At 39.6% G+C, this 15,324-nt stretch overlaps 2 protein-coding genes across 2 annotated transcripts in view; one reads left to right on the forward strand and one right to left on the reverse strand.

Moving 5' to 3' along the window:
- LOC137920437 (dystrophin, isoforms A/C/F/G/H-like) overlaps positions 1-15,324 on the forward strand; it is a 508,054-nt gene that overhangs the window by 208,259 nt on the left and 284,471 nt on the right.
- LOC137920434 (uncharacterized) lies at positions 1,072-15,254 on the reverse strand. Its single transcript, XM_068763800.1, has 17 exons — positions 15,057-15,254; positions 14,199-14,933; positions 13,808-13,843; positions 13,173-13,229; positions 12,555-12,755; positions 12,090-12,227; positions 11,599-11,625; positions 11,482-11,514; positions 9,888-9,995; positions 7,826-7,963; positions 6,965-7,009; positions 5,551-5,577; positions 4,460-4,576; positions 3,101-4,327; positions 2,662-2,706; positions 1,567-1,681; positions 1,072-1,241 (listed from the first exon to the last, which is right to left on the reverse strand). Exons 1-17 carry the CDS (start codon positions 15,157-15,159, stop codon positions 1,226-1,228), a joined length of 3,168 nt encoding a protein of 1,055 aa, XP_068619901.1. The 5' UTR covers positions 15,160-15,254; the 3' UTR covers positions 1,072-1,225.

Here is a 15,324-nt window from a genome sequence, read left to right on the forward strand (position 1 = left end):
AAATAAAATAATGTACCAATTAATGTATAATTGAGTAATACTTTTAAATTGTGTTGTTTACATGTATACATTTTGGCTGTATTTACCATAAAATTGTAAATAATGAGAAAACGCTGTCGTGATTCGCAGCTGAGAGAAGAAAGATCTGTTGCGAATAGCGGCAACTCTTCCCCAACTGTGCGCTCGGTAAAAGCGAAAAAGAAATATTGCAAATAAAACACTAGCGATACAAATTACAATTAATTAAAAAAAATCCTTTGGTGTTGTAGATTTTTTTGTTAGTGTTTATTTATTAAAATTTAAGAGTGATTTAAGGGAGTGTCTGCTTAAAGTGTAGATGGTTGCCAACAGAGAAAATAAACTCGTCTCTGTTTTTCATTGCTAACCTTATGTATATCGTAATTTTTCGTGCTTTTGGCATTTATCGCGGTGTAATAAAATTGTTAAGAATACGTTTAATTCGTAACATCCGCGACGCAAAATGTTTAATTCCCGAGATCCGTCTTAGTAGCTGCCGCGAAGGAATCGGCCGCGGCGCCCCGCCCCGCGAGCTGTCTCATTACATGCTCGAGGTGCAATTAACTTGCCGTTTTAATTTCACCCGGGGCCCTCCATCAATTTAGCGCAACATTTAATAAAGATTTTTACGCTTTAGATATGTTTCAATTATAGCTAAGCACTTTATCATGAAGTATTAAAAAAGTCATGTACAGGATGATTGTCTAGAAATGTAAAAATTTTAACGTGTGAATAATATTAACTCGTTAAAAATTTCGACAAAGAAGCTTTATCAATTAAAAGACCTGCCCTAAAAGATTTTCAATAAGAAAGACTTGGAGCTGCCTGCATCCAGCGTTGTCTGATGACCTTAACAGGGTCACCACCTTTGGGCGGTGGATGTCCTATGATAAGGCTGCCGCTCCGTTATCTCCTCACCAGAACTGTAAGGCCAGCTTACTACAACTTCCTAATCCGCTGGGCCCTGTTTGTTACATTCGTTTTCTGTGGATCTCCATGTGGATGGATCTTCGTGTATAAAGATTATTTGCTAATCATTTAAAACGAATGTAATTTCGTGCCAAGTATTTTATTAAATGTATTCCGCCCCGTCAAGCGCGCCTTGTCTTTGCTGATCACACGAATTATAAAAATAACATCATCGCTCCTCGTTGTGCGCCGGCCGTCGTCGTCTTATCATCTGCTTACGGCTATTACGTCTCACTGCTCATTTGCGGGCGCTCCTGCAACGGATAATATCATAATCAATATAATATATATAATCTATAATAACATGATGTTAAATGGAAAATATTAGTATAAATTGATTTATTTATGTCTCACAGGCACTTAAACCTGAAGCATGAAACCTAACTGTCGTATTATAAGTACGGAAGGACGTCCAGAAACTTGTCTGCGACCGCCAAATGGTGAGTGTTGTTAAAGCCTAGGCCCAGTTGATACAAGAGAAATTGTACAAAAAAGGAATAGAATAAGAAAAGATGTCGAATCAGAATGTTCGATAGATTGCTCAAGGTGTTGATAGCGTTCAATCTTCTCACTGTTTACCCGCAAGGAGTGCTCAAGCACATGGCAACGAGTCCTCCGCCCTCGCCCCGCACGCAGTGGCAAGCCTGACAATTGTGGTGGTACTTGTCGCCCACGTACTTGCACAGCCCGCGCCCTACGAAACCGTTCCACAGTTAACTACCGCTCAGGTTCCTCGTGGTCTCTACCACTCTACCACTCTACCGCTCCATACTTGTGTACCGAAAGAAGAGCTGGCAATCGCTTATTCATCTTGTTAAACATTTTAAGAAGCTACGGTCACCGACTTTGCAGTAAAAATGTTGTCAGGGGTCTCTCACGTTGAGCCACATTAGCCTCATTACATCACGTTTTCATAACAAGAGAGAATGTAGAGATCCGTAGACGAACGAAAGTTTGGAAATTTCAAGTGGCACTGGTCAGGCCAAGTAGCGCGTAGAACAGATGGCATCGAGGTTGGCTTTAAGGTTCTGAAGTAGAGACCACAGATCTACTGACGACCTTTTTACGATCATAGGAATATACTGGAAGCTTTCCGCTTCCAACCGATTCTTTTAGAAATCTATGGGGGATATATGTCTAGTAGCGGATGGCTTATGGCTAAATTAATAATAATGATAGCAGGTACAGTTATTTTGGTTCATGATGTAACTGTCCATATTCGCAATTTAAAGCGCGTCGAGGAAAATATTGTTACTACTTTCCCTCCAATGTCAACAAAGCAGAAATATTTTGACCGACGGCTCTCTATTTTCTGATTAAGGCACCACGACACGGCCTCCGGTGGGACTGTACAAATATGAACTGCCTACGAGAAAATCTTTTTCGGAATCGCGTTTGTGCTCGAAAAAAATTCAATAAGTAGTGACGTCCAGAGGGAGTCGCTGAAGTTTGATTAAATAGAATTTACATGCGGCCCGCACGCAATCTGCCCCGTAATATATTTTTAATTTAGACCCCGAAGTTACTGGCTGGCCTCCGGGGTCGACAGTGTACTTGTCAAGTTTTGTAACTTTTTCCCGAGAATCCTCTGCGGTCTTCATAAAAGCTCCGTGTTGATGTCTCAAATAGAGATTTACTTAATAATTCAACGAATAAAATGTTAGTTTTGCTCACCCGATCTTATTAAAGGCCGCCCCGCTAGCGCTTGGCTTTGTGCACCTGTAAGGCGAAGGATTATGAATATGTAATTAGGAGCTTCGTCATTTGTATGTGTGCGAGCTTGTACTGATCATAGACATTAACATTCGCTAGTTGTTGGATTGGATGAACAAGTTATCGAAATGAAATCGACTTTATGTCAGACCTCAATGACCTTACGTACATGGAATACAATGACTCCTAAGTGTTAAGTTTATTTGAAATTATCAACAAAAGTGTGCAGGAAAGATATATAAATGGATAGGTCTAGTGCAACGATAAACAGTAATATATCTGAGAACGATCTTTTCCAGTGACAGAGTTGTACTAACTAATGATTATTAAACTAAAATGATACAAGTCTAAAGGAGGGTAATTCAAAAAAAAAAATTAAATAAATCATGTAAAACCTTACTTGCTTGGCTTTGTGAACCACCGAATCCAGGATTTGTGCCCAGTCCAGAAAACAGGTTAGCATTGGCTACCGCGTCGGCTTCTGCGGCGCTGTACGGCGAGAAGCCGCCGTAAGGATATGAGTTGACGTTAGCGGACGCCTCGGATATCGCGTTAGCGGAGCCGAATGCGCTGCTCGGGGAGCCGGGCAACAGGTACCCTTGGTACGCGGACGGAGGGGAGTACCCTAAATTCGCGTTCGCTATAGCCTCTGCCTGCGCCGACGAAGACCCGGTCTGATAACCGGGGACGTATGGATACCCTGCATTAGCATTAGCGGCGGCCTCGGCCTGCGCTGACGCGGGGAAAACGTTTTGTAATAATTGACCATAATTTGTATAACTAGGTTGATAGGTAGTTTGCAAATTTGGATATAGTTGATAAGTCAAGGGGTTGACTCCATAATTTAGCCCACTACTCGCCTCAGCATTGGCCAGTGCAGACGCTGATGATCCAGAGGGATAGCTGCCTGTGGGTGGTAAGTTATAATACGGCTGGTAAAGAATCGGGTTTGCTGAGTTACTTGCGGCATTAGCTTCAGCAAACGCTGACGATGACGCTCCAGAAAATGGTGATAATCCTGAATTAGCCAGAGCGTCTGCTTGCGCTGATGAAATAGAGCTTGGATTGTATAGTGGAGATTGTAGAAGATACGGGTTATTAACGTTATTGTAACCAGCTAATGCTTCTGCATTTGCTGCCGCGGACGCTGAACTTCCAGGCAGATAACCGGGACTGGAAACAAATGGATTATATCCAGGGCCTAAATTGGGAAAGCCTTCAGCGGGACCTGCTGTTGGATATGCCGGGCCCAAAGTCGGTAAAACTTGAGATTGTAAAGGATTTGATCCAGCATTAGATATCGCGTTAGCTGCCGCTGACGCTGCGGATTCGGATAAACCGCTGTAAGCGTTGGCATTGGCTAACGCTTCTGCTTCTGCCAATCCCGTTGATGGTCCAGGTAGATAACCGAGTCCTGGTACGACACCACCACCAACTTCTGCATTAGCCAATGCTGAGGCGGATGAGCCTGCGTTACCAAAAGCAGAGGCATCGGCTAATGCCTGGGCGCTCCCGACGGCGGATGGGAAAGAGTATAAAGAAGGATTAGAGCCATATGACACAAGCGCGTTTGATTCAGCGACTGCGTCCGCGCCTCCGTATGCACCTCCGTTGAACGGACTCACAGCTGAAAAAAACAGTATCAAATTAATGAAGTCCAGTGTGGTCAATTGTCAATATCTTGATAAGTTTTGTCATGAATTTCATTTTATGTATTTTTGTAAGTTGTGTATATCGTAATAATGTCAGTGGGAGTTACCGCAGTTGGGGTCCTGGTTGCATTTGGCAACGACGTAGTTGTACACGGTCTCGCAGGTGCATATGCTGCAGCCGATCACGAACGGCTGCAGGGGCTGTTGGTAGCGGCAGCGCGGTTCTGTTTCCAACGCATTGATTTATTATCCTCAAGCCTACTTTCATACGGTGAGATAAGCATGCTAATATACTAGCAGAGGGTAGCATTGGATTAATTTATGAAAGTAACTTGCAGAACATGTTTTAATTAGAAAACGTTACGTATATGCTCTATTTGGGTTAAGTTTTTTAACCATATCGGCAGGTACCCTAATGCTTTTGACCCGAAACGATACTATGCCATTTTTTCAATTTTTTTAGATGTTGGGTCCGCCTGGAAAGCTCTATTCACGTGTTCATTTATACACAGCCTTCATTTTATGAGATTTCTTTATCCGCCGTTACCGATGCGACTAATTTGGTCAGCTCATTGGCAGTTGGGCTTACAGATTTTGCAGACCTGATGTCAAAAGAGTGTTACTCTATCCTATCCCTGATCCTATCTAGCTGACTTTAAGTGCAAGGCATGGACTTCCCCCATAGATCGCCATGATGCCTGGTCCTGCGCTGCCCGCGACCTAGCTATGTAACCGGTCCACTCGGTGGAGGGTCTACTCACACCACATCTATCAGCTAGTGGTCGCCACTCGGGAACCTTTTGGTCCCAACGGCCATTGGTTTAAGTGATTGGTAAAATTGAATAGTAATACGTTATACTAGAAACTTGTAAAACGCTTATGCGTTTTGCTTACAGCAAAATAATTTAATATCACTGTGAAATAAATCCCAGACTGCATAAATTGAGAATGCGTGTAATACATTTATATATCAGACGAGCTAAAAGTATCATTATGATCAATTCCCTGCCGCTTGCGTTTTGACGGCATTGTCGAGGAATGTCTGTATTTACAGATAACACTAGTATATCTAACTTATTGGTGCCTTGATCTTAGTATTCTAGACAAGAAAAATGTCTAAAAAATATTTCTTAATCTTTTCTAATGGCTATAACATATAATATTAGTATTTATTTTATGTAATTTGAAAGACACTTACCGATATAAACAATGTTTCCATAAGGAGCTGAAAAAAATGAAAAAACGTTTAATATAATTAGATTTTTAATCATAGGACCTTACGTGTATAATAAACTACGTAGTGAGAGGTTTTATATCTCCTAAAATAACGGAACCATGGAGGCTTTGTAATGTAAGGTGACAAGTGCAGGAGTGTCTATGCTTAGAATATACATTCCAAAATGGCGTGGTTATACTGCCGCAGACAGTGCGTATCAATTTGCGGTGAACCGGTACCGCTTTTGCGGTATTAATTAAAATAGAATCCAAATAGAATAGAATGGAATCAAAATGAAACATTTTTGCTGCAGAGTACGTTTGGAATCATTCGTTACTTGGATCGGAGTGTGCGTTTCAAATCGTTTCGTTCGCGCTACCCGCCGCTCCGGCGCCAAATTTTCATCATTTTATTAACGACACCTGTGGCGGCGCCTGTTGTCAATTCCGTCGCTGCGACGCTCTCTCATAAATTTTTACTTCGTTTGTTGTTTTGATATATCGCATACAGTTTGGAGGGTAGGTGGACATTTTTTGTGTCCCCGACGGTATCGTTCCGCGTGGGTTTACGGAGCTGGTATATTATTTCTTGTCCAAGACAATTATTTCTCTCCGAGGGGCTTCTTATTTGAATCTGTCTCGTACGCGATACACTCTTTTGAATTTTAATGTCGCTTCCAGCGTACGCCAGTAATAAATTGTTGGATTGTGTATTATTTCAGTATATTTATTATTATTTTAAAAAACTAAGAATCTAATTGTCCCTTTTTTTAAAAAAAGTTCACGTTAATGATTTCCTCTATGTTTGAAAAATAGACGTTGTTATATATAGCTCGTAGAGCAATTTTCTGCTAATTTATTCTAAAGTTTCGGATTGTAATAATGAATCGTATGTGTAAAAATGAATGTTTGTCTGTATATCCTTAATAGAATCATAAACTATGCATTTGATCGTGTGATGATTTTTAGCAAAGTTGTTGTGCATGAGTCCACGTAGGTTTCTAAGTAGATATCAATGACAAATTTTTGACAGATTGCGGCATTGTCATTCAAATGAATTTAATATATTAGGCAGTTTGTGCTGATTTGAATTGAAACGAAAATAGCGTACGAATGATGACATTTCGAGTTGTGGGTGTTAGTTTATGTATTGTGAAATTCATGTCCGACTCACACAATTAAAATGATAACGAAAAAAAAAAACTAAATGAACTATTTTCTTTTTTAAAATCCACGAGGACGAAGTCGCTGGACACAGCTAGTTTTTTTTTATATAATGTAGTCACATTTCTCGGAAATCGTCCACCTAGTCCCGTTTCCTTATTCCCACTTTCTTAATTTGAAGTTGGTAACCAGTATTGCCAAAGAAATGTAAATTATTTATCAAATATAATTACCCGGTGCAGGCAAAGGTAGCGGCGGCTGCGGAGGTTCTTGAATGCCTGGAATAGATAAACCAGCATATGTACATTTTATATTTACACTCTTACAATACCGAACTTATACCACATTTAACTTCAATATCAGATTCAATCTTTACAGGCAAGGTACCTGCTACCACTATCACTAGCCGCTAGTGTCTGCAAAAGATGTATTTATATAAATATGTGGTGAATAAAGAAAATGTATTCTGCAATCGTCAAAAAAACTCACTACGTCTTGGTCTAAAATATTAAAGATTGTTTGAAAGTGGTCACATATCAAACTTGATAGATCGGGACGTTTTTGGAACTTCCGTAACTTCATTCTTCTTTTTTGAGCTAATAGATGTTATGGAGAAGCTCTGTTTTAAGCTAGTTTGTATCAAATTGGGTTCTTCTGGTATCTCTATTTCGAAATACACAACTTTAAATGTCAGTTGAACATAATCCTTCATCTCTTGTTAAAATAACAAATCTTTCGAATAATAAATATAAGTATACCACCAACTTGTAGTCGCGTGTGTAGCATTCGAATCATCAAAGTACCGAACAAATATAAGTTAACGGTTAGGAAAAACTCCAATAAGCAAACTCGATACGTAAAGATCTTGACTTGTTTCTTGCTTTGGAGGCTTCAATGACAGAGAAATATAAATGGAATTGTTTTATAGAACCTCATTGTGGTTTTAAATTAAATTTTGTAGCTAAGAACTGTATGAAGTACAGTTAAAGAAATAAATAAATAAATTAGGTACGCAAGTGTGATCGTATATATAAATCAGTTTTGTGAATCGAAATAGACAGAAATTTTCTATGTGAAAGTAATTGGTTACTCACAGCAAGAGCTCTTAGTGTAGCATGAGACTTCGACATTGATGATGCCCCAGGCCTCACTCTCGGTGCACACGCACTCCTGGCACTCGTCCCATGGGTGATCGAAAGGTTGTGCGGGCACGAACGGTCGGCATGAGCTATCTGAAAATTGTGTATGACAAAACTGCAGGAAACCTTAAGAAATGGTCTAAATGCACACGACATCAATAAATTTCGATTGTGTTAATATAAAGATATTTAGATACAGTCGAAGTTGTAAATGATGATGATGAATAGTAGGTTAGTAGTTTTGAAACAACTTAGATAACACATTTGACGAAATAGATTTGTACTTGAATCTTAGACATTCATTGATTAGCTCACATGTAGGAGAAATTTCTCCACGAGATCGAATTATAAATGAGCACACCCGTAGACGAGCGGAAATACCGATATAAATATAAAGATAAAATTTATTTATTCAACGTAAACATTTTTAACAGAGCTCTAATTGATCGACAAATTATTATATATTTATGTAGAATGGAACGTTAGAGCATGCGTGAATAGGAACGTCAGATGGTACAAGCGAGAGGCATGTAAGAGGAAGGGAGACAGACGACGTTTGAACGACGAAGGAGCGTGCGCAGTTTTAGGTTAGGAGTTCTTTTTAAAATCAATATTTGTGCCCCACGAAGGACTTTAAAATTCAATCCCTGCATCCTGATTACCACATTTATTTTTTTAATATATTTTATTTTTGACCCCGTTTCGCAAGGTGTTACAATAGGTATATAGTTCAGCGGATTAGTGTGTTTAAGTGTGCAGGCCACATAGTGCTTAGCTTTAATTAAAAGATGGCTTGAAGGCCTTAATGTTCTGTAGAGCAGACCATGGATCGACAAGCAGATCGTATAACGTCCATGCATAAGGTTGGCAGATGAGCTAGAGCTTCGACTTCACGTTTCTGATTCGCATAATTCAACTACGGAACGATCTAGCGCCTTAATTATTTCCCTGGAATTATGACCCAGGTATCTTCAGAATTAAAGAGGTTTCTGTATCACATCGTCGGTTTCCATCAGACGAGTTGGTGCTCAAAGGCAGACAAGAAAGCGTTAAAAAATGACCTTATTAAGGTCGACAATTATACCAAAAAGTTGTTCGAAGAAGAATATAGTTGTCTCTGTGCATTAGCGAGCGTAATAAAAGGAGAGAATCTTTATGACTCGTGCATATTAAACGGAACTGAATTAAATAACCATTAGGCGGCGCTGCGAGGGCAATAAGAGCGCAATACTAGACTATCTGCTGGTGTTCGTTGCGGCGCTGCGGTCAGCTAATGGCCGCTGTTGTGATCGCATTCAAATCTCCGATTCGTAGCTGCCATCCCTCACGAACGAATGCGACTTGACTTACTGTTATTACCTTTGTATCTTTGTCATTGAGGAGTAAACATCTTTAATTTTGATAACTCTACTCATATAAATATATTTTATCCGGCATTTGATTTGGAACATGAGAGCTATCTGTCTACAAATCAAAACTCAGATAATCTAGTTCCTAAGTTTTATTCTTATGCCCCATGTGACAAATCAATTGCCTTAATTAAATTAGTATTGTATTAGCTTTATAATCATCACATTACTGGGACACAAGGTTCCTATCAAATAGAAAGCACGAAGGTCTTGCAGATAGGTGGAGATAATTAGATTGTCAGGTTTTAAGTCCGAAATGCTATGTTTCCATGTGTGCCATTCAATCTTCAACATATGATCTAAAGTTATACTTAAATCTTAATTACTGAGCCATCGGCGCACAGTGAACAAGAGCTGTGCGATATTTTATTTTATATTTTAACCACGCAATCGATTATGTTCGATTTTTATCGATTATCTCGGTACGATTTTATACTAATGTACTATATGCTATATAGTATTTTTAAACATAAATAAAAAGCTTTATCTTACAAGCATAATAAATACTAGGATATTCATTTTATGAGAACATCGTCCTTATTATTCATTTTTTATAGACAAATATACATTTGATAATAGTTTATTATAGTGGATGTTTATGTACTCACGGGGCGATGGTCCCGGCAGCGGACCCGGGCGGGGCGCAGGTGGCGCCGGCGGGGCGGGCGGCAGGGGCAGGGGTAGGGGCAGCGGCTGGGGCGGAATCACTGGGTCCACTGTCCACCAAATGTTTTTATTAACTCAATACTGATTCAGTACAGTCTTCAGAGAAGAGTTTTACACCCGCCTCCGACTACCAAGTACATCTCACATTTTTTGTACAGTTTAACTACTGCACTGTTGTACTGTTTCACTGCTGCTCCGACGAACAATTCATTCTTATGATGTATTATTACTTAAGAAACTTTGCACTATAGCTTTGAAGATCTTTTTTAAAATTTATTGCATTATAATTCTGGGTTGTTTGACTCTCTTTTTATTTTCATATTAATTTATAAGTCTTTACTACGCGGTAATTTATTGTTGAAGCGTATATTTATCGGAGCAAATAGAGAGAAAACAAGTCTTTATTAATTTCTAGTGTAAATCTTAGGTATATCAATAATCTTTTAAAATTTATTATTATACCGTTGTTATGGAGATAGATCAAACATTGTTTATATATAGTTACTTTTACTACTTATTATTAATGAAACAACTTAATAGTAATAGCAATTGTAGCATACCTCGATCTGTTTACATATATTTGTTGAATCTTACCTTGTGCCTGTAGGAACCTAAGTTAAACATTCGCCGTAAAGATAAACGTACTCGTACTTACCGCACTGTGATTTCAGATAACGTATTATATTGTAGATGTAAGTTCTGAATTAACTTGCATTCTGAACAAGTATCGTAGAATTGTGTAAAATAGGCATTTTCTTAGATTCACACAGAGAGGCAGTGCGAGGAAAAATTTGAATAAAGAACTCCTGGCCTGCTGTTAACAGCATACGACTGCTGATCGAGGGATATTTTTATTTATGCGGGTAGAAATACAACGCGCGATAATAATATATAAAGAGGGTTAACCCTCCCTCACGTTGCGTTGCAAAGGTTTGGGCAAACAAAACAATATAATTATTTTTTATGCTTTATCATGATGCTATAATGATCTCCTATTCAAAAATCTGTTTTATTTAGATGTCACCATAAAACGAAATTGAAAAATGTAGAAAGTGTATCCATATATTTTTCCAAGAACCAATGTTTCTCTGATGCCAGAACCTGATCTTTTTTGATGTTTTCATCTGTGATTACTTCTTTGGTGTAATTATTAACAAATGGTGGCGTTAATATTTAATGTAAATTGTCTAACCTCTTGTCGAGCTGCGTAGCGGATCGGTTCTCCGTCCTATTGAAATTATGCACTTTTCTAATCTTCCCAGTCGATTCGGAGGTGGAAAGATATTTTGTTACTTTAGTTACAAAAAACTACGTTTGTTAATGTAGGTCGCCTGCGTTAAGAATTGTTCAACAAATTACTGTTGCATTCGAAAGTAAGCTTTATAGTAGTGATTGTAAATTTGACTTTGTATTTAGCGACAATTTGATTGATTATGGGGCGTAGGCCGACGAACAACGGCATTCTTAACGCGGGCGACCTATAGAATACTTTGGGCTTAAACTGTCCTAATGTAAATATTTAACAACGCTACTCACTCGGATGCAGAGTCGGTGGTATAATTCTCGTGGCTAAAAATAAAACACTCGAAGATAAAATAAGCACTTGTGGAAACTAAAGTTAACAAACTGTTTTTTTGAAAGCGTCTCACTTACGAATAGGCACGATTATTTCTGTATTCACTGTAATGAAACGAGAAAATCCTTTTTAATTAACGAACGGACGAAACGCGGGATCATAATTATACGGCTTTGAATTCAGCGCGCTTAACCTACTGCCGGCGCCGAGTGGCAGTCTTTGCAAATACGAAAAAGGAAAACTAAAAAATTGACTTTCATATTTCCACGCCGGTGTGAAACACGGCCGAGCTGGGTTGCAGGGGCTATCGCTTCATCACAAGGATACCTCATGCGGATATACAAAAACTATATTTATTTACAAAAACCATATACACAGATCGAGATATACTTACGCAGATTGCTATTCAAATTAAATTTTATTATACTTTTTAAAGTAAATATAGAAATGATATGTATGTATAGAATGTATTTTTAACTGAAACATTTTTTAAGATGCCTATCGGGAAAGTAAATAAGGATGTCGTTGGAGAAAAGTAAACAAAAATAGAGCGACCGCAAACACTTACAGCACTCGGGGTTCTCCCGGCAGACGATTTGTACGTCACGCTGCCCGAAGTTGTCCAAAGTCAAGTGGCACACGCATATTTGACACGGGTTCAACGGGTTCTCGAACGGCGTCTCCGTGGGCAGCGGGTCGCATGACACTGTGGATCGAAAAAGAGTTCAGTTCTCACTTTCTCGGCCTGTTTAAATGAATTTGTGATTTATTTCTATATGACGTATTAAATCCTGTAGCAGTTTTTGCATAAGGTGGAATCAATCTCTGTGCATGTTTAGAAGTGTCGTTTACTATTAATTTTCACAACATAAAGTAAAGACGACAACCATCGACTTTCCGAGACCTTGCTTTGCCTGCCTTGGCCTGGTTAGTTTTTATTATTTTTCCAAAACATATTACGTAAATGTCACTTCGACCTAGTGATTATCTTTCTGTTAAAAGAGTTTGTTGTGATGAATTGAGAGAGAGATACCTGTGGGTTGAGGCGGTGGTGGTGGCGGTGGTGGAGGCGGAGGTGGAGGTGGCGGAGGAGCCAGGCAGCCTGCGCAACTGGCACATATTGGCATCAGCTGCCCGCCTAAGTTGACACACGCGCACACGAGGCATTCGTACGCCGATGACCAGAAGTTGTGAAGCTCGCCTTCCGTGGAACACTGCAGCACCTGTTGTCCCCCTGGAATAGACTTATGGTTTCATACAAGACAAAATATCCTAGCGAAGTGTCATACTAGATATAAAATATATTATTTAAAAATCAGTCAAAAAAATCTGTTGTAGTTAATGTATAATTGTAACCAGGGAATGTTGTTTTGATAAGGGAATAAAGGCGACGTATGGACGAAGATTTGCAAATGAGGAAAGGTACAATATGTCAAGGATAAAAGGAAGCCATAAAAGATAGTATCAAAGAAAGAAAACTCATTTACTTGCCATATAACGTCCTTGCCCCTCACATAGCAGAGGAAACGATTAAAAACAACAACCACGCTGACACTAGATTTTAACAAAAACACTAACCTGACTTATAAATAGTTGAAGTATAATATTTTTGAAGTAAAAAAAGGTTATTAGATAGGTCTTTGATATTCACCTGGGATAGTATACGGCAGCACGTACTCCTGCGCAGGGATCACCCTGGTCCTGGCATCTGTTGAAAACTTAAAATCAGTATTTCAACGAAATTAAGCGATAGAAATTAGTGTACAATGATCCATTCGATTGATTTCCGTGTCTTTATTTTGTCAAAATTCATGGAACTAAAAAGTTCACCTTTCGCTTTCTTCCCAGATCTTCGGCGTGCTTACATAGTGTAAGCAAATATTTCTTACAATTCTTTCCATCTGACTCTTAAGTTACAAGGTTTATTTATGTGCCCTTGTGCTGTCATAATTTGTTACGTAAAGTTTTTGGAATTGGTCAAACGTGAATTCAGTGAGTTGAGTCGTCTTCTTGAGTTTCGACTTACAGTCAAAGACATGGTTTATCCCTGATTTTATTGTTAAAGAAAGGATGATGTAAACTGAATGTAGGCTTATGTTACCTATCCAGAAAAGACTATCTAAAATGGCAAAGAGCGAAGAAGATCGCGTGGTGATCCCTGACCGGGAGATACCGCGGTTTCACTGGGTATTAAACCCACAGAAACCTGTTCTCCCCAGAGGCAGGGTATCTTGAACATCCGGAAGATTTACCTCCCGAAAACCAAAAGAGGAATGCTTATGTTACCTGCTAAGGAGTGTGCGTAAGCGGATCCCTGTGCATCTAAAAAGAAAATAATATTAATTTTAACATCATTAAACGCTCTTTATTTCTATTTAGAAAATCTTATTTACGCAATTTACATTTTTTTTGTATAAATAATAATTTACTCTTTGACAAGGTGAATATACTTTGTAAACTATTCTGTGGCGAATGTACCCAAATGTTTAGGTGCACTATGACAGTGACAAGTTTTTTATAGTTAACTATTTAATAGGAAAGTTGAATAACTCAATCGTGTTAAATAATTAAAATTGCAACGGATAGTCTAAAGTAGCGATTCGATACCACGTTTGTGTATCTAATGCCATCTTGCGGCTATAAACCGAAACTCACTAGGATAATTTTATTAACTTACTTGCTTGAGCTTGTGCTTGTGCTTGTGCTTGTGCTTGTCCTTGTGCTTGTGCTTGTGCTTGAGCCTGCCCACCCAGGGACATCGATTGTGACTGGGCTAACCCGTTCCCTGCTTGCGACTGCGACATTGAGCCGAACCCAAGAGCCTGTGCCATCGCGTTAGCTTCTGCAGAACTCGCTCCACCACCTGGATATCCATTGAAGCCCGGTTGCAACTGCGCGTTTGCTAGCGCCTGCGCGTATGCATCTGCAGACCCATAGCCCTGTCCACCTCCTGCCAGCGCTTGCGCCAGTGCGCTTGCATCTGCTCCGCTCCATCCGGACAGAGGTAGACCTGCCTTATCTTGAAATTCTGCCGACGCATCCGCTTCTGCTTGTGAACCAAGGCTATTGTACCCTGCTCCTTTGGAGACCAGATTAGATAAGTAAGGTGAATTTTCTCCGCTTCCTAAAGCGTTTGCTAAAGCGAGTGCTTGAGCGGCACTTAGAACTTTCCCAGCGTATTGGTTGGGTGAACTTGGTCCCAATAATCCAGAGTCCTGTAACGCCTGGGCTTGCGCCAGGGCTTGAGCCTGGCTGGAGCCGTATCCGGGATATGAATCTAGTCCTGCTGCGGCCGCGGCGTGCGCTTCTGCGTTCTTCCCGAGCGCCTCGGTGTCGTAGTCTTCAAAATTTAATGAACTTGAATACTTTCCTTCTGCTAATTCAGAGTCGTCGAAAAGTTCTTGTAACCCGCCTAAATATTAATACAAAAGGTTTCATTGGTGAACGCTTATTTAAATAATCAAATTTTCTTTTGCAAGCAGAACATTGGTCTGTTACACCATACAACAATGGATAATTTTAATGTTTTACTTACCGTTGAGATCCTCCGCATTAAGCGAATTTTGACCTGAACATTTTACTCCTGCAGATAACAGGAAGGCGAGGAAGCAGAAGCTTCCAAGTAAGCCCCCCTGCATCTTTGTTTTGAAATGTTGTGCTTTCGCCCAAAGTCCTGCCAATGGAGTGAATCAGAACCAACAGCTCGACTGCGGGGGCCACGCCGCACCCGCCACTTATATGCACACGCGATTAGCCCTCCGTGCAAATCCGGTGATATTGATTTATTGGTAATTCGTGATATA

This window comes from Battus philenor, unplaced genomic scaffold (assembly GCF_028537555.1).
Source record: "Battus philenor isolate CCGP_79_NKW_IND1 unplaced genomic scaffold, ilBatPhil1.0.hap1 SCAF_18, whole genome shotgun sequence".
NCBI lineage: Eukaryota > Metazoa > Arthropoda > Insecta > Lepidoptera > Papilionidae > Battus > Battus philenor.

Coding starts and splice junctions, on each gene's coding strand:
- LOC137920434 (XM_068763800.1), bottom strand. CDS start 15,159: ATGCAGGGGGGCTTACTTGGAAGCTTCTGCTTCCTCGCCTTCCTGTTA. Junction 11,515..11,598: donor AGAAATAATCGTGCCTATTC/GTAAGTGAGACG, acceptor TTTTATTTTTAG/CCACGAGAATTATACCACCG. Junction 9,996..11,481: donor ACCACCGACTCTGCATCCGA/GTGAGTAGCGTT, acceptor TTTGGTGGACAG/TGGACCCAGTGATTCCGCCC.